The 13,543-nt window shown below is 39.6% G+C and overlaps 2 protein-coding genes across 7 annotated transcripts in view; one reads left to right on the plus strand and one right to left on the minus strand.

Moving 5' to 3' along the window:
* Positions 1-10,598, plus strand: part of BCAR3 (BCAR3 adaptor protein, NSP family member) — a 72,047-nt gene extending 61,449 nt beyond the window's left edge. For all 5 annotated transcript variants that reach the window (XM_030455536.1, XM_030455539.1, XM_030455540.1 and 2 more), the window contains exons 5-12: positions 295-737; positions 1,793-1,893; positions 3,631-4,271; positions 6,850-6,965; positions 7,810-7,981; positions 8,129-8,252; positions 9,049-9,261; positions 10,008-10,598. In XM_030455536.1, coding sequence (XP_030311396.1) covers positions 295-737; positions 1,793-1,893; positions 3,631-4,271; positions 6,850-6,965; positions 7,810-7,981; positions 8,129-8,252; positions 9,049-9,261; positions 10,008-10,195 — 1,998 coding nt within the window. In that variant the 3' untranslated portion in view covers positions 10,196-10,598. The remainder of the gene's footprint in view (positions 1-294; positions 738-1,792; positions 1,894-3,630; positions 4,272-6,849; positions 6,966-7,809; positions 7,982-8,128; positions 8,253-9,048; positions 9,262-10,007) is intronic.
* A 728-nt stretch (positions 10,599-11,326) lies between these two features.
* The window catches only part of FNBP1L (formin binding protein 1 like), a 54,087-nt gene continuing 51,870 nt past the window's right edge, over positions 11,327-13,543 (minus strand). Inside the window, exon 15 of one of the 2 annotated variants that reach the window (XM_030455051.1) lies at positions 11,327-13,019. In XM_030455051.1, the coding sequence (XP_030310911.1) occupies positions 12,937-13,019 (83 nt within the window). In that variant the 3' untranslated portion in view covers positions 11,327-12,936. Of the gene's footprint in view, positions 13,540-13,543 lie in introns of both variants that reach the window. The other variant, XM_030455052.1, reaches the window with a different exon arrangement.

The raw sequence follows: 13,543 nt of genomic DNA on the forward strand, positions 1-13,543 counted from the left end.
AAACTGTAAGAAATACATATGTGCAAAAGTCAGTCATGCTTCTGGCTGCCTGGGCAGTCTCCAAGAAGCCCGTCTAGATATCTGCTGTGGAGGAAGCTCTAAATTTTAGAATTGGAGACATCATCTTCTCCCACGCTTCATGCTTTGCTTTGTTTCAGGCTTTATCTCTCCTTCCAGAGCAGCCATATTAGATCCTGTGTTTAAAAAATATTTTGTTGAGATGTGTTGTTTGACTACTTGTTTTCTAATTCTGAAAGTATGATGTGGTTTTTTTATAATTCTTTTTCCTCAAAGGTGGCAGAAGACCTAATTAAGAGAGATGGAGATTTTCTGATTAGAGATTCTCTCTCCAGTCCTGGGAACTTTGTTCTTACATGTCAATGGAAAAATACATCTCAGCATTTTAAAATCATCAGAACAATTCTAAGACTCAATGAAGCCTACTGCCGTGTACAGTATCAATTGGAATTTGAAAGTTTTGACAGTATTCCTGGCTTAGTTAGGTATTATGTTGGGAATCGTACACCAATATCAAAGCAGAGTGGAGCAATTATTTTTCAGCCTATCAACAGGACTGTGCCTCTCAGGTGTCTAGAAGAGAAGTATGGTGTAACTCCAGTCTGGCAAAAAGAGACAAGTGTCCCTGAAGGAAGAACAGAAACTGCAAAAAGGCTGAGTCTTGGTATATCCAGCATGCAGTCCCCGGAGCAGAGCATACCCAGAGGAAATCTTTTGAGGTACTTTAGCTTTACTGTCCTTATTGAGAAAAATTAATTAACTCTGTCAGCTCCTTCTGTAGGTGATATGAATTTTCACTTTGATTTAGATGGAACAGTAGGTATGAGGGTTTGCTGGGTTTTAGCAAGGGATTTTTTAGGGCCTTTTTCAACTTCCTGGTGTTGTTAAGAAGATGCTACCTACTCTGTGTCTATGCAATTTGACCTTTCGAAAATTTAGAAAAAAACTACATTAAGGCGGTGAAATAAGTGAGGATGGATGAAGCTGTGATGTTAAGTGGCAAGGCTGCATACTCATCATGTGGCCCAGGGCATGCCCCACGTTTATGGGGAAGCTCTTGCTCCTGATATTTGCATTGCAATACTGACAGAATAATGCTTCCTGAATGCTAATTGATTAGCCTAGCAAAAGAAAGTAATTCTAGCAGACCAGTAAATAAACACAATAATCAGATTCTGAAAATATCTTTGGAAGAACAGGATGCACACCTGCACTTCCAAAGGGACTAGTTGCTTAAAGGGGGTGATGGCTTTGGCTGTGGTTCTCCATTTTCAGGTTGATGCACATCAGGGAAGAGGGAAGGGATAATTAATTTGAAATACACAGAGCGAGAGCATATATGTCGACCCTGGAAGCACAACAGCAGTTCAACTTGTTCTTCTGTGACTTAGCAAATCTTAATTAGTATAAGAAAAAAGGATTAAAATAAAATCTTGCTGCTGCTTCAGAGAAGTCTTTCTTTCCCTGTTTGACTTCTGCAATAGAAATACCAAGTGTAAGATAATCAATCCCAATTTCAGTGTCCAAGTCATATTTTTCTTAAAAAAGTCTCAGCCTTGAGAAAAACCACCCTTCCAAATGCTGCAGGGTCACACATATTGAAGCCCATTTCATTGCTACCGCAAAAACATGAAGTACCCTTTATTATTACAAGCTGCCCAAGTGGAATGTTAATGATTCTTTCTCGAGTTATGAGATATTCTGGCAATTAGTTATGTTAAGAGTGTTGTTAGATATATTGATGTGGTTTTGTTTGTATTTTTATTTACCCTAGAAACAAAGAAAAAAGTGGTAGCCAGCCAGCTAGCTTGGATCTAGTCCTGGAGAAAAGATTCCCTCTAAAGCCTCACCAGTCAGAGAGCTACCTGCTAACAGGTATGGTTTTTAATGAAATGTTTCACATTTAGAATCTGTGTATGCCTAGGTGAGACCACTGAGTATTCTCAATACTGTACATACATACATACATATTTATTGGCCACTGTGTCTGTGTTAGCATACTGCTTGCTCTTATAGTCATTGGAACAGGTTTTTTATTTACAATGCACCAGCTAGTTGTGTACTTTAAGACACAACTCAGCAGGCTTCCACACCAAAACAATGACAGCTACAGTTGGCATTAATATTCTTTTTGACAGAATTAACTTTCCTCACTTGTCCTTTACAAGAACTTCTGACAGAAGTCTATTAAGTAGAAGCATGTTTCATTGAAATCCTGGTAATTGCATTTCTCACAGGGGAAAGCATTGCAGATGTGGTAATGTTCCTCACCAAGAGAAAAGCACTACTGTGGGTTTTGTACTCAGTTCTGTCCTTCTGTCCCTCTCAATCTCTTTATCCCCACCCATCCTTTTTGCTTTTTGCTCCTTTCAACACCTTTGCTGCTGTCTGCTTCCATGGCCACTGTAATTTTCTTTCTCTGGTGATAAAAGGTATGCCAACATTTGATCACTTGTTGATTGTGGCTTTTTTTTTTCCTCAAGATTCTTCAAAGGTTTAGGCAATTATTTCCAAACTAACATATTTCATAAGGAAGCGTGAGATGATGCATCTGTTCCCATATGGACACATCCTATCTAGTATGGGACCTCCAGGACTGCCAGCTACTTTGAATACAGTAGCTGTTATAATCTATAGTGCCAATTGTGGCTGAACTTGTTGGACAAAGATTGTATTATTTATATAATTGGACTGTATTTTGATAGAAAGGATGTGCTCTTTTCTATGGATGGACAGACATTCATAAAGGTCCTGAAGATTACTGTTGTTCATTTTGTCTGGGGTCCTCCAAGCAGGTTCTGGTATCATACTGCTTATCAGTGGTGACAGGCTGTAATTTGCAGATTTTGTTGTCTGCAGTAACTGAGAGCCAGCTAGAAACAAGCAGTAAAGCCTGTGTGATGAAACTGGCCACTCTGCTGTGGGTACCAGCAGATGCACTGAGAATTGCAGAGTAGGAATGTCTGATACAGACTGGGATCAGTCCTATATTGAATGCTGAGGTTAGAATGTGCAATGAGTACAGGATGAGGCATAAATGCACTGAAATATAAAAGAACTGAAGTATGTGGATGTGTTTCTCCAGCTCTTCAAATAAGCTACTGTTCAGCAAAAAGATTAGTATCCCTGAAATTCATTCTTTCCGTACCTCATTGCAGGTTCAGGCTTGGTTTGGGGAAGGTTTTCAAAGCTTTTCCATCTCAAACTTTACATTCTCAGAAATGACTCATCTTTTCTGTGGTACAACTGGAAGTTTCTGTTTTTATAGCCTAGGTCAGATTACAAAAAAATCTCCTATTCCAAGCCATGGAGACTGTCCAGCTCTGACAGTATAACCTATATATGCAGCAGGAACTAGAATTATTGTCAGCATTACCACAGGTTAATATTATGGTGCAGCTGTTCTGTGTGTTTGGGATTTTGTGAGGATCAGCAAATGAATGAAATTCACTGGCTAGTTCATTCCTCAACATTGAATTTCATATGCATTTTTATCAGCAAATAATTTGACATGATATGACATTATTTTCCTCAGGAAATAGCATGAAGAGAGGAACCCTGACATCAGGAATTGTGTTTCTTGGTCTTCTAAATTATCCTTTTCCCCTCTAGGTTCAAGGCATCCATCTCAGCCACCTGAAGCAGATGCAGGCTCCTGTCCAAGCTCTCCTGCATTTAGAACAGGGAGTGAACCTTCTCTAAGCCCCACAGTTGTTCAGAAAGTCACCTCCGAGTCACAAGCAGGGGAAGCTCTTAGAGGTTCAGACAGTCAGCTCTGTCCCAAGCCTCCTCCTAAACCCAGCAAAGCACTCCTGATGAAGCCCCCAGATTCTTCTTTGGCTTCCTACAGTTCAGAAGGACACTATTGTGAACTAAGCCCTGCCAGAGGTCCTGCAGTAACAAAACAATGCTTATGTCAGAAAAACAGCTATGTGGAACATCTGACACGGAAGGAGAGGGGACCACACTCGTTCAGGAACTCTGAAACAAACTATTTGATCCTGGAAGATGACTCTACAGTGAACTCTGCTGAACGTTTAGAAGATGCAGCTGAGGTGGCTGAAGAAGACAGCATCTTCTGTGCACCTGTGTTTGAGACTGTGTCTAGTTTTAAACCAAATGATTTTGAATCCAAGCTACTTCCTCCTGAAAACAAGCCACTGGAAACATCAATGTTAAAAAGAATTAAGGAGCTTTTCACTAGCAACAACCCAAAGATTATTGCACAGCATATTCTTAGAATGGACTGCAAGGTAAAAATAGTGGATAGAATTTTTTATTTTTTTTTTATCTTATATTGTGCAAGTTTAGGCTTTTTAAAGTCCTGATTTGAAAAGATTAGTGGTGTAATAAATGTATCAACTTCCTTGTAGGAATTTTAAGGTGGTTGTTTTAGTTTTGGTTTTTTCCCATTTGGAGAACAAGAATGTTAACAAACCCTTTGGACTAAAGGTCTCCCACCATCCGTGACTTTAGACCCATAGCTTGCCATACATCTTTTTCATCTGCTATCAGTAGCTGTATAGCTGTGATTCAGCCTTTTTTCTATACTGGAGAAATAGCCATCTATACTGTAAACCACTGTAGAAAGAACTGCTCGTGACAGGTAAGAGCTGGTGTGCTTGCACAATGGCAGACAGACATTACCTGGATGTCATTCTGCTGGTTGAGGTGTAAGTTCAGTGGAACTTTACCTGTTCTTTTAGTCTTTGTCTGAGTCTCTGTGGATATGTGGTGTGGGAAAATAGCCTTCAGAACTTCTGCATTTTTCTCCTATGAAAGAAGTGTGTGGAAGTGTTTAGAAGGATGTAAACACACAATGAGCCATTTTTCACAATGTAGCCTGAGATCAGATATTGCATCAGAAATACAGACAGGAGTTGTCAAGATGATGTAGTAAAAAAGCAGGTGCAGCTGGATGTGTACTGCCTTGCTGGGCTGGGTGAGTGCTGTACAGGCCACAGAGTGGCTGCAGGAACCAAGTAGCTTTTTTGGGTTTTAGTTGGTGTTTTTTTTTAAGGGCATCTTGAGAAGAAATACACAGGGCTACCTACCAGGCAGTTCCATTGCAGACAAGAAAGGAAGTGGGAATGGTGATTCTCCAGAAGAAATCTGTCTATAGCACCCTCCTCGTGCCACTGCACTGATTTCTCAGCACAGGTCTGGGAGCAGCAGTGGGATGTGTGTCTGAGTGCCTGCCAGCTGCTGGGTTCCTGCCAAGAGCAAACACAGCTCCCCTCAGCAGCAGTGTTGGTTGGGGTGCTGCCAAGTGAAGCTTCATGCAGATTTGGCAACTCAGAAAAACTCTTCAACTGCTTGCTCTTTTCCAAAGTGATAGATTGTGGTTTCTTTACTATGGCTCCAAGAGTAGCAACAGCATCATCTAACATTCTAGTTTCAAAATTCACCAGTAATCAGAATGTTTTCTAATATTTTGTTAAATTATATGGTGCTTGAAGGTACAAGATATGCATGCCTTAGAGAAGTAATAAGGAGTGTTCTCTATGTATTTTATTACCTCATTATTAGTCTCCTTACTTTAAATCTTATAAACTTTGGAATGAGGCCAAGGAAACTGGCCTGCTGGAAGTGTGGGAGGCTGTACAATTAAGTCACTGGAGTGTTTTTCAGAAACAGAGTTTTGGATTTTGGAGTTGGAACAATAACTAGCTGGGACACTCAGAGAAGTCTGTTTTACCTCCATCTTGCAGTGCTAAGAGCCAGTGATTGTCATTCATTGGTAACCTGTTGCATACTACTGCAGTGATAAGAACTGCATGATACAATGAGATTGGCACGTTAATTGGTCCAGAATAAATGCTTTGTAATGAGATCTGTGATAAAGCTGAAGTTCGTGGGTCTTCTTGTGGCATCAGCAACTCAGTTTGCCTTTTAAATAATGATATTTCTAATAATGGAGTATGTAGTTACCAGATTGACTCAGTGTCTGCCACTTGCATGCCAAGAGGGCATTTTGTGATACAGGAGTGGCAAGCAGTGTCTCGAGGGGTTTCAAATCACTCCTGCATCTCTAGAAATGAAGCAGGTTTCTCCAGTGCTAGATTTTGTGCCAGTGAGGCTTGTTGGTGTGGCCCAGATTGCTTTCATCTTTTTGTAATCAAGCAAGCCTGCTGATGGGTGGGTGCCTCAGAAAACAGCAGGCAGATTGGTTTGTGTATGTGTCAACATGCAGGGCCTTAAACCAGCAGATAATCTCACATTATCATATTAATGCAGGCTTGCTTGTAATTAGCTCATCTGTGTGTTGGTGATATAAGCAGGAGGTAATACAGTATGTGTAAACAGCAAAGAGGTAGAGGGCATCAGCCTTCATGTACTGACTTAATTAGCTACTTAACATTTAGTCTCCTCCTTTAAAGCCCTTTTACTGAGGATGAATTTAAAAATTCATGTAAGAAACATCCATAAACATTCTGGGCAGTTGCCTTTTTAGAAATGAAGACAGCAAAGCAACTGTGTACAATTCTTAATCCAAAGAGCAGTGCTACCCTGAGAAGAATCATGCTAGGAGACTACCACATTTCCTGGAACTTCCATTATGAATCTCCTTCTGGAAGGGGGGAGCAAAAGTTGAAAACATTTTGGTCATACCTTTTAGATGTTTTCTGATGGCTGAATCATGAAAAAAAATATTCTATTGGTCTTTTTGTGTAAGGCCCTGAATGTGCATAAATTAAGTTTCTTACACTGCTCTGTTCTAATGTTGCACACTGTGCATTAGCTCTCAATGCTCTGCACTAAACTGGAGGACTTCTGTGTGGCTATTTGTGTAAGTAAGTTTCAAAACACATAGATTTTTGCACTTGACAGGTGGCGAGGATATTAGATGTTTCTGAAGAGATGAGGAGGAGTATGGGAGTGAACTCTGGTCTTGAACTGATAACCTTGCCTTACGGACATCAACTGCGCCTCGACCTTATTGAAAGGTAAATATTTCTGTTACTTACGTCCATGGCAGATGGCCAGAATACCAGATCATTGCTACACTGAACTCTGCATTTCCTCAAAGAATGCTCTGCTGCATGTTTTCTGAATTCACGTGTTAAAAAATGATTTTGTGCCATGGCATGTAACTTGTACTTGCATAGCAAAAATTCCTTAAGGTTATGGGGTAACTACATACACGTAATACAGGAAAAGGGGAATTGTATTGAAATCAGAGCCCTTAGAGCTATTGAACACTTTCAGGTCTCCTTTAAGAGCTCAGGTAAACTGAAGTTCTGAGGACCTATAACCTACCTGAGCCTGTGTTTGTGGAGGAAACTGAAGATAGCAGCCTTCTGCAACAGGTGACTAGTAAAGTAAAAAAAACCAAAAACAAAAGATCAGCAAGTCATTCTGTAAAATCTCTGGACGAGTTGAGGCGGAACAAGTAAGGCCTTCTGTCCTTGATCTGGCTTTTCTGCTTCTCTGCTTCAGGTTTCAGTTGTTTAGTTGAAGAAATTTAGAGGGAAGGTCCCAGGATTTGAGTGTGGAGGACAAAGAGAATTGGGGCAATTTTCCAGTATTTTTTCATTAATTTACTGCTTGGGAAGAATTCTGTGTAGTAGTATTATCTTAGTGAAATTTGTGAAAAAAAAAATTCAAAGCCAGTGTTTATATATTCCATATAGTGGCATTACTGCTCTTGATAAAAAGATGCTGGTAAAGACTGTCTGCAGGGCACACCTGGTTATTGAAATAAACATTTGAACTTGTCTTCTGGGAACACACATGCAGCATAATGTATTAACAATTTGTAACCAATAGTATAAATTGTTTACCTTACAGGCACAATACCATGGCAATAGGAATAGCTGTGGATATCTTGGGCTGCACAGGTAACCTGGAAGACAGAGCAGCAACATTAAACAGGATCATCCAAGTTGCTGTGGAGCTGAAGGACTCACTGGGGGATTTTTATGCATTTTCTGCCATTATGAAAGCACTAGAAATGCCACAGGTAAAAATCTTTCTCTTTATGTTCCCAAACATGGCCTGAATGGTTTATTTTGCAATTTCTTCAAGACTCGAATGATCATGACAGAAACTTTGTCACTAGCAGTGAATTGCTGTGGAGTCAGTAACAGGGATTCTGTTTTGTATACAGGTCACTAGGTTAGAACAGACCTGGACCTCTCTGCGACATCATTATACACAGACTGCCATTATGTACGAAAAACAGTTGAAGCCATTTAGCAAAGCTTTGCATGAAGGACAAGATGAGTGGAATGGTGAGTGTAAGCAACACTGGTTTTTTATTTAAAATCTCTCACTACTGGCTGCCTGTAGGAAAGCAAGGCAGCTGCCCTCTTGATAGCTGTGCATTGTATGTTAAAATCACTATGAGCTTGTGTAATGCAGTATAGGACAGTGACACAGAAGGAAAGGGTCTGCCAAACATCAGTATGTGCCTGTATCCATGCAGACTATAATGTTCTGCCCAAACTCACACTCCCTCCTTGTGGAACAGAAACTGAAACACTCTGCATCATCTTGCCTCAAAGATAGGAAACAAAACCTTCCTCAGAGAAGAGATACTTCTGGTAGATTTTTTTATTTGCTTTGCCTACTTGATCAGAGGATGAATCCTCAAATACAAAGAACGAGCTTGTCAGGTAACTTCTCTGATCAAATCAGGTGCTCCTGCATCAGATTCTTTGCATCTCTTGTCTCCAAAGGGGCACAAGGGGGAAATATACTATGAACATTTCTCTAAGAAAATTAATAGAGAAGGAAAACTTTTTAGTCTCACAAGTTTACTGGAATGACCCAGATTTTAAATGTGCTTAAAACCCATGCCATAACCTAGTAATTCACCAGAGCCTTCTCCTGTCGTAAATACAGAATTTGTCTCAGCCTTCTTCCCCAAGCAGTTGGCTGGAAATTGGTAAGACAGGAGAATCTGAAGTAAGGTGCTAATTTGAAAGATGGCAAATAGTAGCTTTGAATAGAATACTGCAGTTTCTCTACCTCCCTTAATTCTCAGCTTTTATAATGTTCAATTTGTTTTTTTACCGTCTATCCCAGAGACCGTAAGTGCTCCACAGACCAACATCACAGTGCCACTGCTCATGCCTCTCATTACCTTGATGGAGCGACAAGCTGTTGTTTTTGAAGGCTTGGACCTGTGGGAAAGCAGTGACCAAGGCTGTGAAATAATGCTCAAGCACTTGGGCACAGCTCGTCTGGTAGCACAGAACGCAGAACTGTACAGCCTGACTGCTCAGCGGATGCTGGAAGGTAGGAAGCACTAATAGGAGAAACTGCTGCACATTAACAGAATGTGTGGGGATTGTGCCTGCAGAATAAGGTCTCTGCCCAGCTTCTGCTAATACCAGTGCAAGGAATTCTCTTTCATGGGAGCTGAGACAGCAGCAAATGTCCTGCAGGAAATTTGGTCTGAGGACAGCATCAATATTCTTCAAAAGCAGACAGTAAATTATTCATCACTTCAGCTCTTCAGTAAGCAACAAAGCATACATTTACAGTGCTGACCCTTCTGGCAACTGAAGTGCAGTGAGGAATGAGAATGACTTCCTGTCTTCATTACAATTTGTAATTCCTGGTTTTTGCAAATAAAACTGCCAATCTTAGTAAGGTTCTTTACAGCAGTACAAGATCTTGACTGCTTACAGCCAGAAAGCAGCAACCATGTTAAAAATGTGACTTTAAAAATGTGAAAAAGTTGAGGGGAGAGAAATGTAACTTTTTCTGCAGGCAGCATGTATGCATCAGTAACTATATTTAGGGTAAGGCTATAATGACAAGTCTAGACCATTAGAACTGAGCAAAGGATAGCCTGACCCAGTGTCCCTACAGCCACTTGAGTGATACCAGAATATCACAGATGGAAAGGATTGTCACTAGTTAAAATCATTGTGCAAAAGGAACCCAGCACACTAAAGAGAATACAGTTTAAAAGCCTTTTCTTCTAAGTAAAAAAACTTGCCTGATGGTGATATTGTGGGATTCTTTTTACTTACTAGGTTTCCAGCCAGATGAAGAGATGAGCGAAATCTTCAGGACAGAATTTCAAATGAGATTGCTCTGGGGCAGCAAAGGAGCACAAGTGAATCAAAGTGAAAGATATGAGAAATTCAGTCAGATTTTAACTGCACTTTCCCGAAAACTGGAACCTCCTCCAGTGAAGCAGGTGGAACAATTAAGTATATGACCCTGTGTCAACAGTGTTTAAATTACATACTTGAAATAACCTTAGCTTTCTTTTGGCAATTGGATGCTGCACCCACTTTTGCATTTCACAAGAACTTTTAACTGCACAATGCACACTTGTTTTAAAACTACTGATTTCTAAAATAAGTATTTATTTACTGTGTCACCAAGTCATTTAATGATCCCTTTAAAAAGGTAGGTTATCACTGTAAAATACAGCTTTCTGTATTTCTTCAGAGTTGCAATATTTTGCTAATGCCTAGGGCACTGGCATTTTAATATTACAATGAAGCAAATAATGTAAATAAAAGTATAGATTGTGACATTGCAGAAAATTTGTTTTATAATAGTCCTTTAATGAATATAAAACTGTACATAGAATTGTGAATAAAAGTGTATAGTTATGCAAAATATGCAGATTGCAGAAATACTGCAGGTTGCAGAAAGATCCTTTTTCTGTGACCACGGCAGAAGGCTCAAATACCAGTATGAAGGGAGAACACCAGTTGTGTACATGTTGGGACAACTTAGAAGGTTTTTAAGACAGAACTTTGTTTTTTTGCTGGAGCCTGGCACATCTACACTGCCAGGAACAAATGGTGACATGGGTAAGAACAAACAATTCAGATAATTAAAATGCCTTCAGATATGAGTAAATGTGGGTGTATGCATATATTAAACTTGCTTCATTTACTGAGATGAATCACTTTGGTAAGTAGAAGGTTTTGGGTTTTGTTCTTGGATGAAGGCAAAGTGTAAGCAGTTGGCACTTTTTATGGGAAATCAGCATGCACCATTTTTAAGTCCTTTAGCAGCAAATTCCACTGTGTCACATACAGAACTGATGTATCAGGATTATCTTCCAAAGCTGTATAAATATTTAAGCAAGAACTATGCTTAGAGATGCATGTGCTTGTCAGTAAGCCTATTTCTGGAATGAGATGTTACTTAGAGCATTTGAAAGTATTTGAGTAGGCTAACAAAACCAGTAACAACGTGGTGTAATCTGTTCCCCTCATCAACAATTCCAGCAGAGGTTCTACCACAGTAACAAGAGTTTAGACCTCATCCTGAAAGCTCCCCTGTCAATCTGAACAGAAGACAAATGAGGAAGCTAGTTACTTAAGACCATGAAAAGATTTTTTTATTCCATGAAAATATTCTCAACAGAGAACACTATTTTTAAACAAAGCATTTAACATTTAGGAAATCAACATGTGCACAAAAAAGGATTAAAAATTATGGAAAATGTAAGATTCTTTAAGACAGCTCACGTTCAGGATTTTAGAATAAGTGATTTATAACTAGCTGTGCAAGTACAAATGCTTTTTTCCTATGTTTAATAACCCTCATACACGTTGCACTATCCCTCATGAAAGCAACCTGCCTCCAAAGGAAGCAAATCCTGGTCTTAGAAAAACAAACAGTAGTGTGAAAAGAACATTTAGTCTTTTACCAGGAAGTGTTATTACTGACCTGCAAAGCTGTTAGCCAGGCAAACCACAGGCCCTTTAGCAGAAAATACACAGATCACATTTCCCCCTTTTCTCTAACTTAAAATAGAAAAAGCACTAGGTTTAAAAACAAACAAAAAACAACCACCCAACAACCCCCCCAAAAAACCCTAAACCCCCAAAACTACCTAAGTAGTTTTGTCAGTATTGAGTAATGTCACATTATTATATAAATAACCCTGTATACAAGCTCCAAAAATCTAAACTTTAGAGTGTAATAGACCCCATAATACCCGAGATCAAGCTGTGTAATAGTGGTATACATAACAAAAGGAATAACCCCCTACACAAGTCACTCCAATTCAGTTTTACTGGTAGTACAGTTTCTAATAACACTGAAATTAAAAAGAATCCAGCACGGCTGCATCCAAATATTGCTTCAAACCCCAGAAAAAAATCAGGATGATTTGAGTATTATTTTATTTCCCAAAACAGCAGGTGGCTGGGTTGACAAGCTTATGGTGATACAAGTATCCCTTCCCCCCCCCCCCAACATCTCTAGTCTAATTCTTATCACCCTATAATAAATCAGATATGATGTATTTATTATGAGGACCACAAATGGGAGGCAAGACAACATAAGCAATAGGGGCACTGCAGACAACTATATTTACACGTATAAACATATCCAAATTTCAACTGTTTACAATTAAAAGTGCACATAGATCATTACGAAGTATCACTCAAATTTCAACTGGTCCATACAATGAAGCATCACCTGGAAATGGACTAGCACTGCAGTAATTAAAATTGGAACTTCATAGTGAAAAAGTAAAAGTTTTCATAAAAATATTTTTTAAAATTAATACTAAAATCAAATTAAGAGATACACGTTTCAATGTATAAAATTCATGATGCACCATGTATCCAGTAGAGCTCTAGAAAACACCTACCGTGGCTACCTCAGCAGCTGCAGCACTGTGAAAAGAGCTGAGACACAAAGCCCTTTGTGGGATACTGTAAGTGGTCGTGTTGGCAAAGAACAGATTTAGGCACTCGAGTTTAAGGCAGCATTTGAATGACAAGTGGTTGACTTCTGAAAACAGTCATTAGCTTGCAGCAGAGAATCTCCCTGGTGGTGTTCTGGGTTTTCAGTGCTCACAACAGGTTACTGAAGTGCTGAAGGTGGACCACAGTTCTAGGAGTTCCTCTTTGATTGCATTGTAGGCTAGAGCTGAGATGTATTATTTCCCCAAATCAACACAAACACATTACGGTCTCTTATCAGTTATGCAAAAAACTGGAATGTAATGATGATTGCAGTGGTATAGTTACAGCAGCATACATGGATACTGGGATGAAAATCTAGTGCTGAAGATACATAAACAAAATGATTTGTTACAAAATCAGACAAGCAATGATGACAAAGTGTTATGCAGACATGCCTGACTGTCCTAGGCATGCAGGAGGAGGTTAATGGCGAGCATGGAGGTGGCACAGGCAGACTGATTACTGACGTATGGTTCTAAATGACTGCCAATTAAAATGAGTTGGAAAACAGCATAATTTAGATAGCCAAAACATGGCACAAGCTAAAATATAGTTTGTGCATCTGGAACACAGATAATTAAGCCATTTTAGGAGCAGGAGCCTTTTTACTCTGGTAATGGAACTCTATTTTCCTGCACAAATTGAAAAATTTGTACTACATCCTTACCTACGTATGGAGATGCTAAGATGTTAGTGACTAAATGTATGCCTGCATGCATGCATGCAACTAGCTTTTCCCCTTGGGCCTCCCAGTCTAGAACCCACCCCCCCAACCCCCCAGCAGCTGCATGTAACCTCCTTCAAGATCTCGCCCATTTTCTCAGAAACCCGCTTCAGGAACCTGC

Source organism: Calypte anna, chromosome 8, assembly GCF_003957555.1.
Source record: "Calypte anna isolate BGI_N300 chromosome 8, bCalAnn1_v1.p, whole genome shotgun sequence".
Classification (NCBI taxonomy): domain Eukaryota; kingdom Metazoa; phylum Chordata; class Aves; order Apodiformes; family Trochilidae; genus Calypte; species Calypte anna.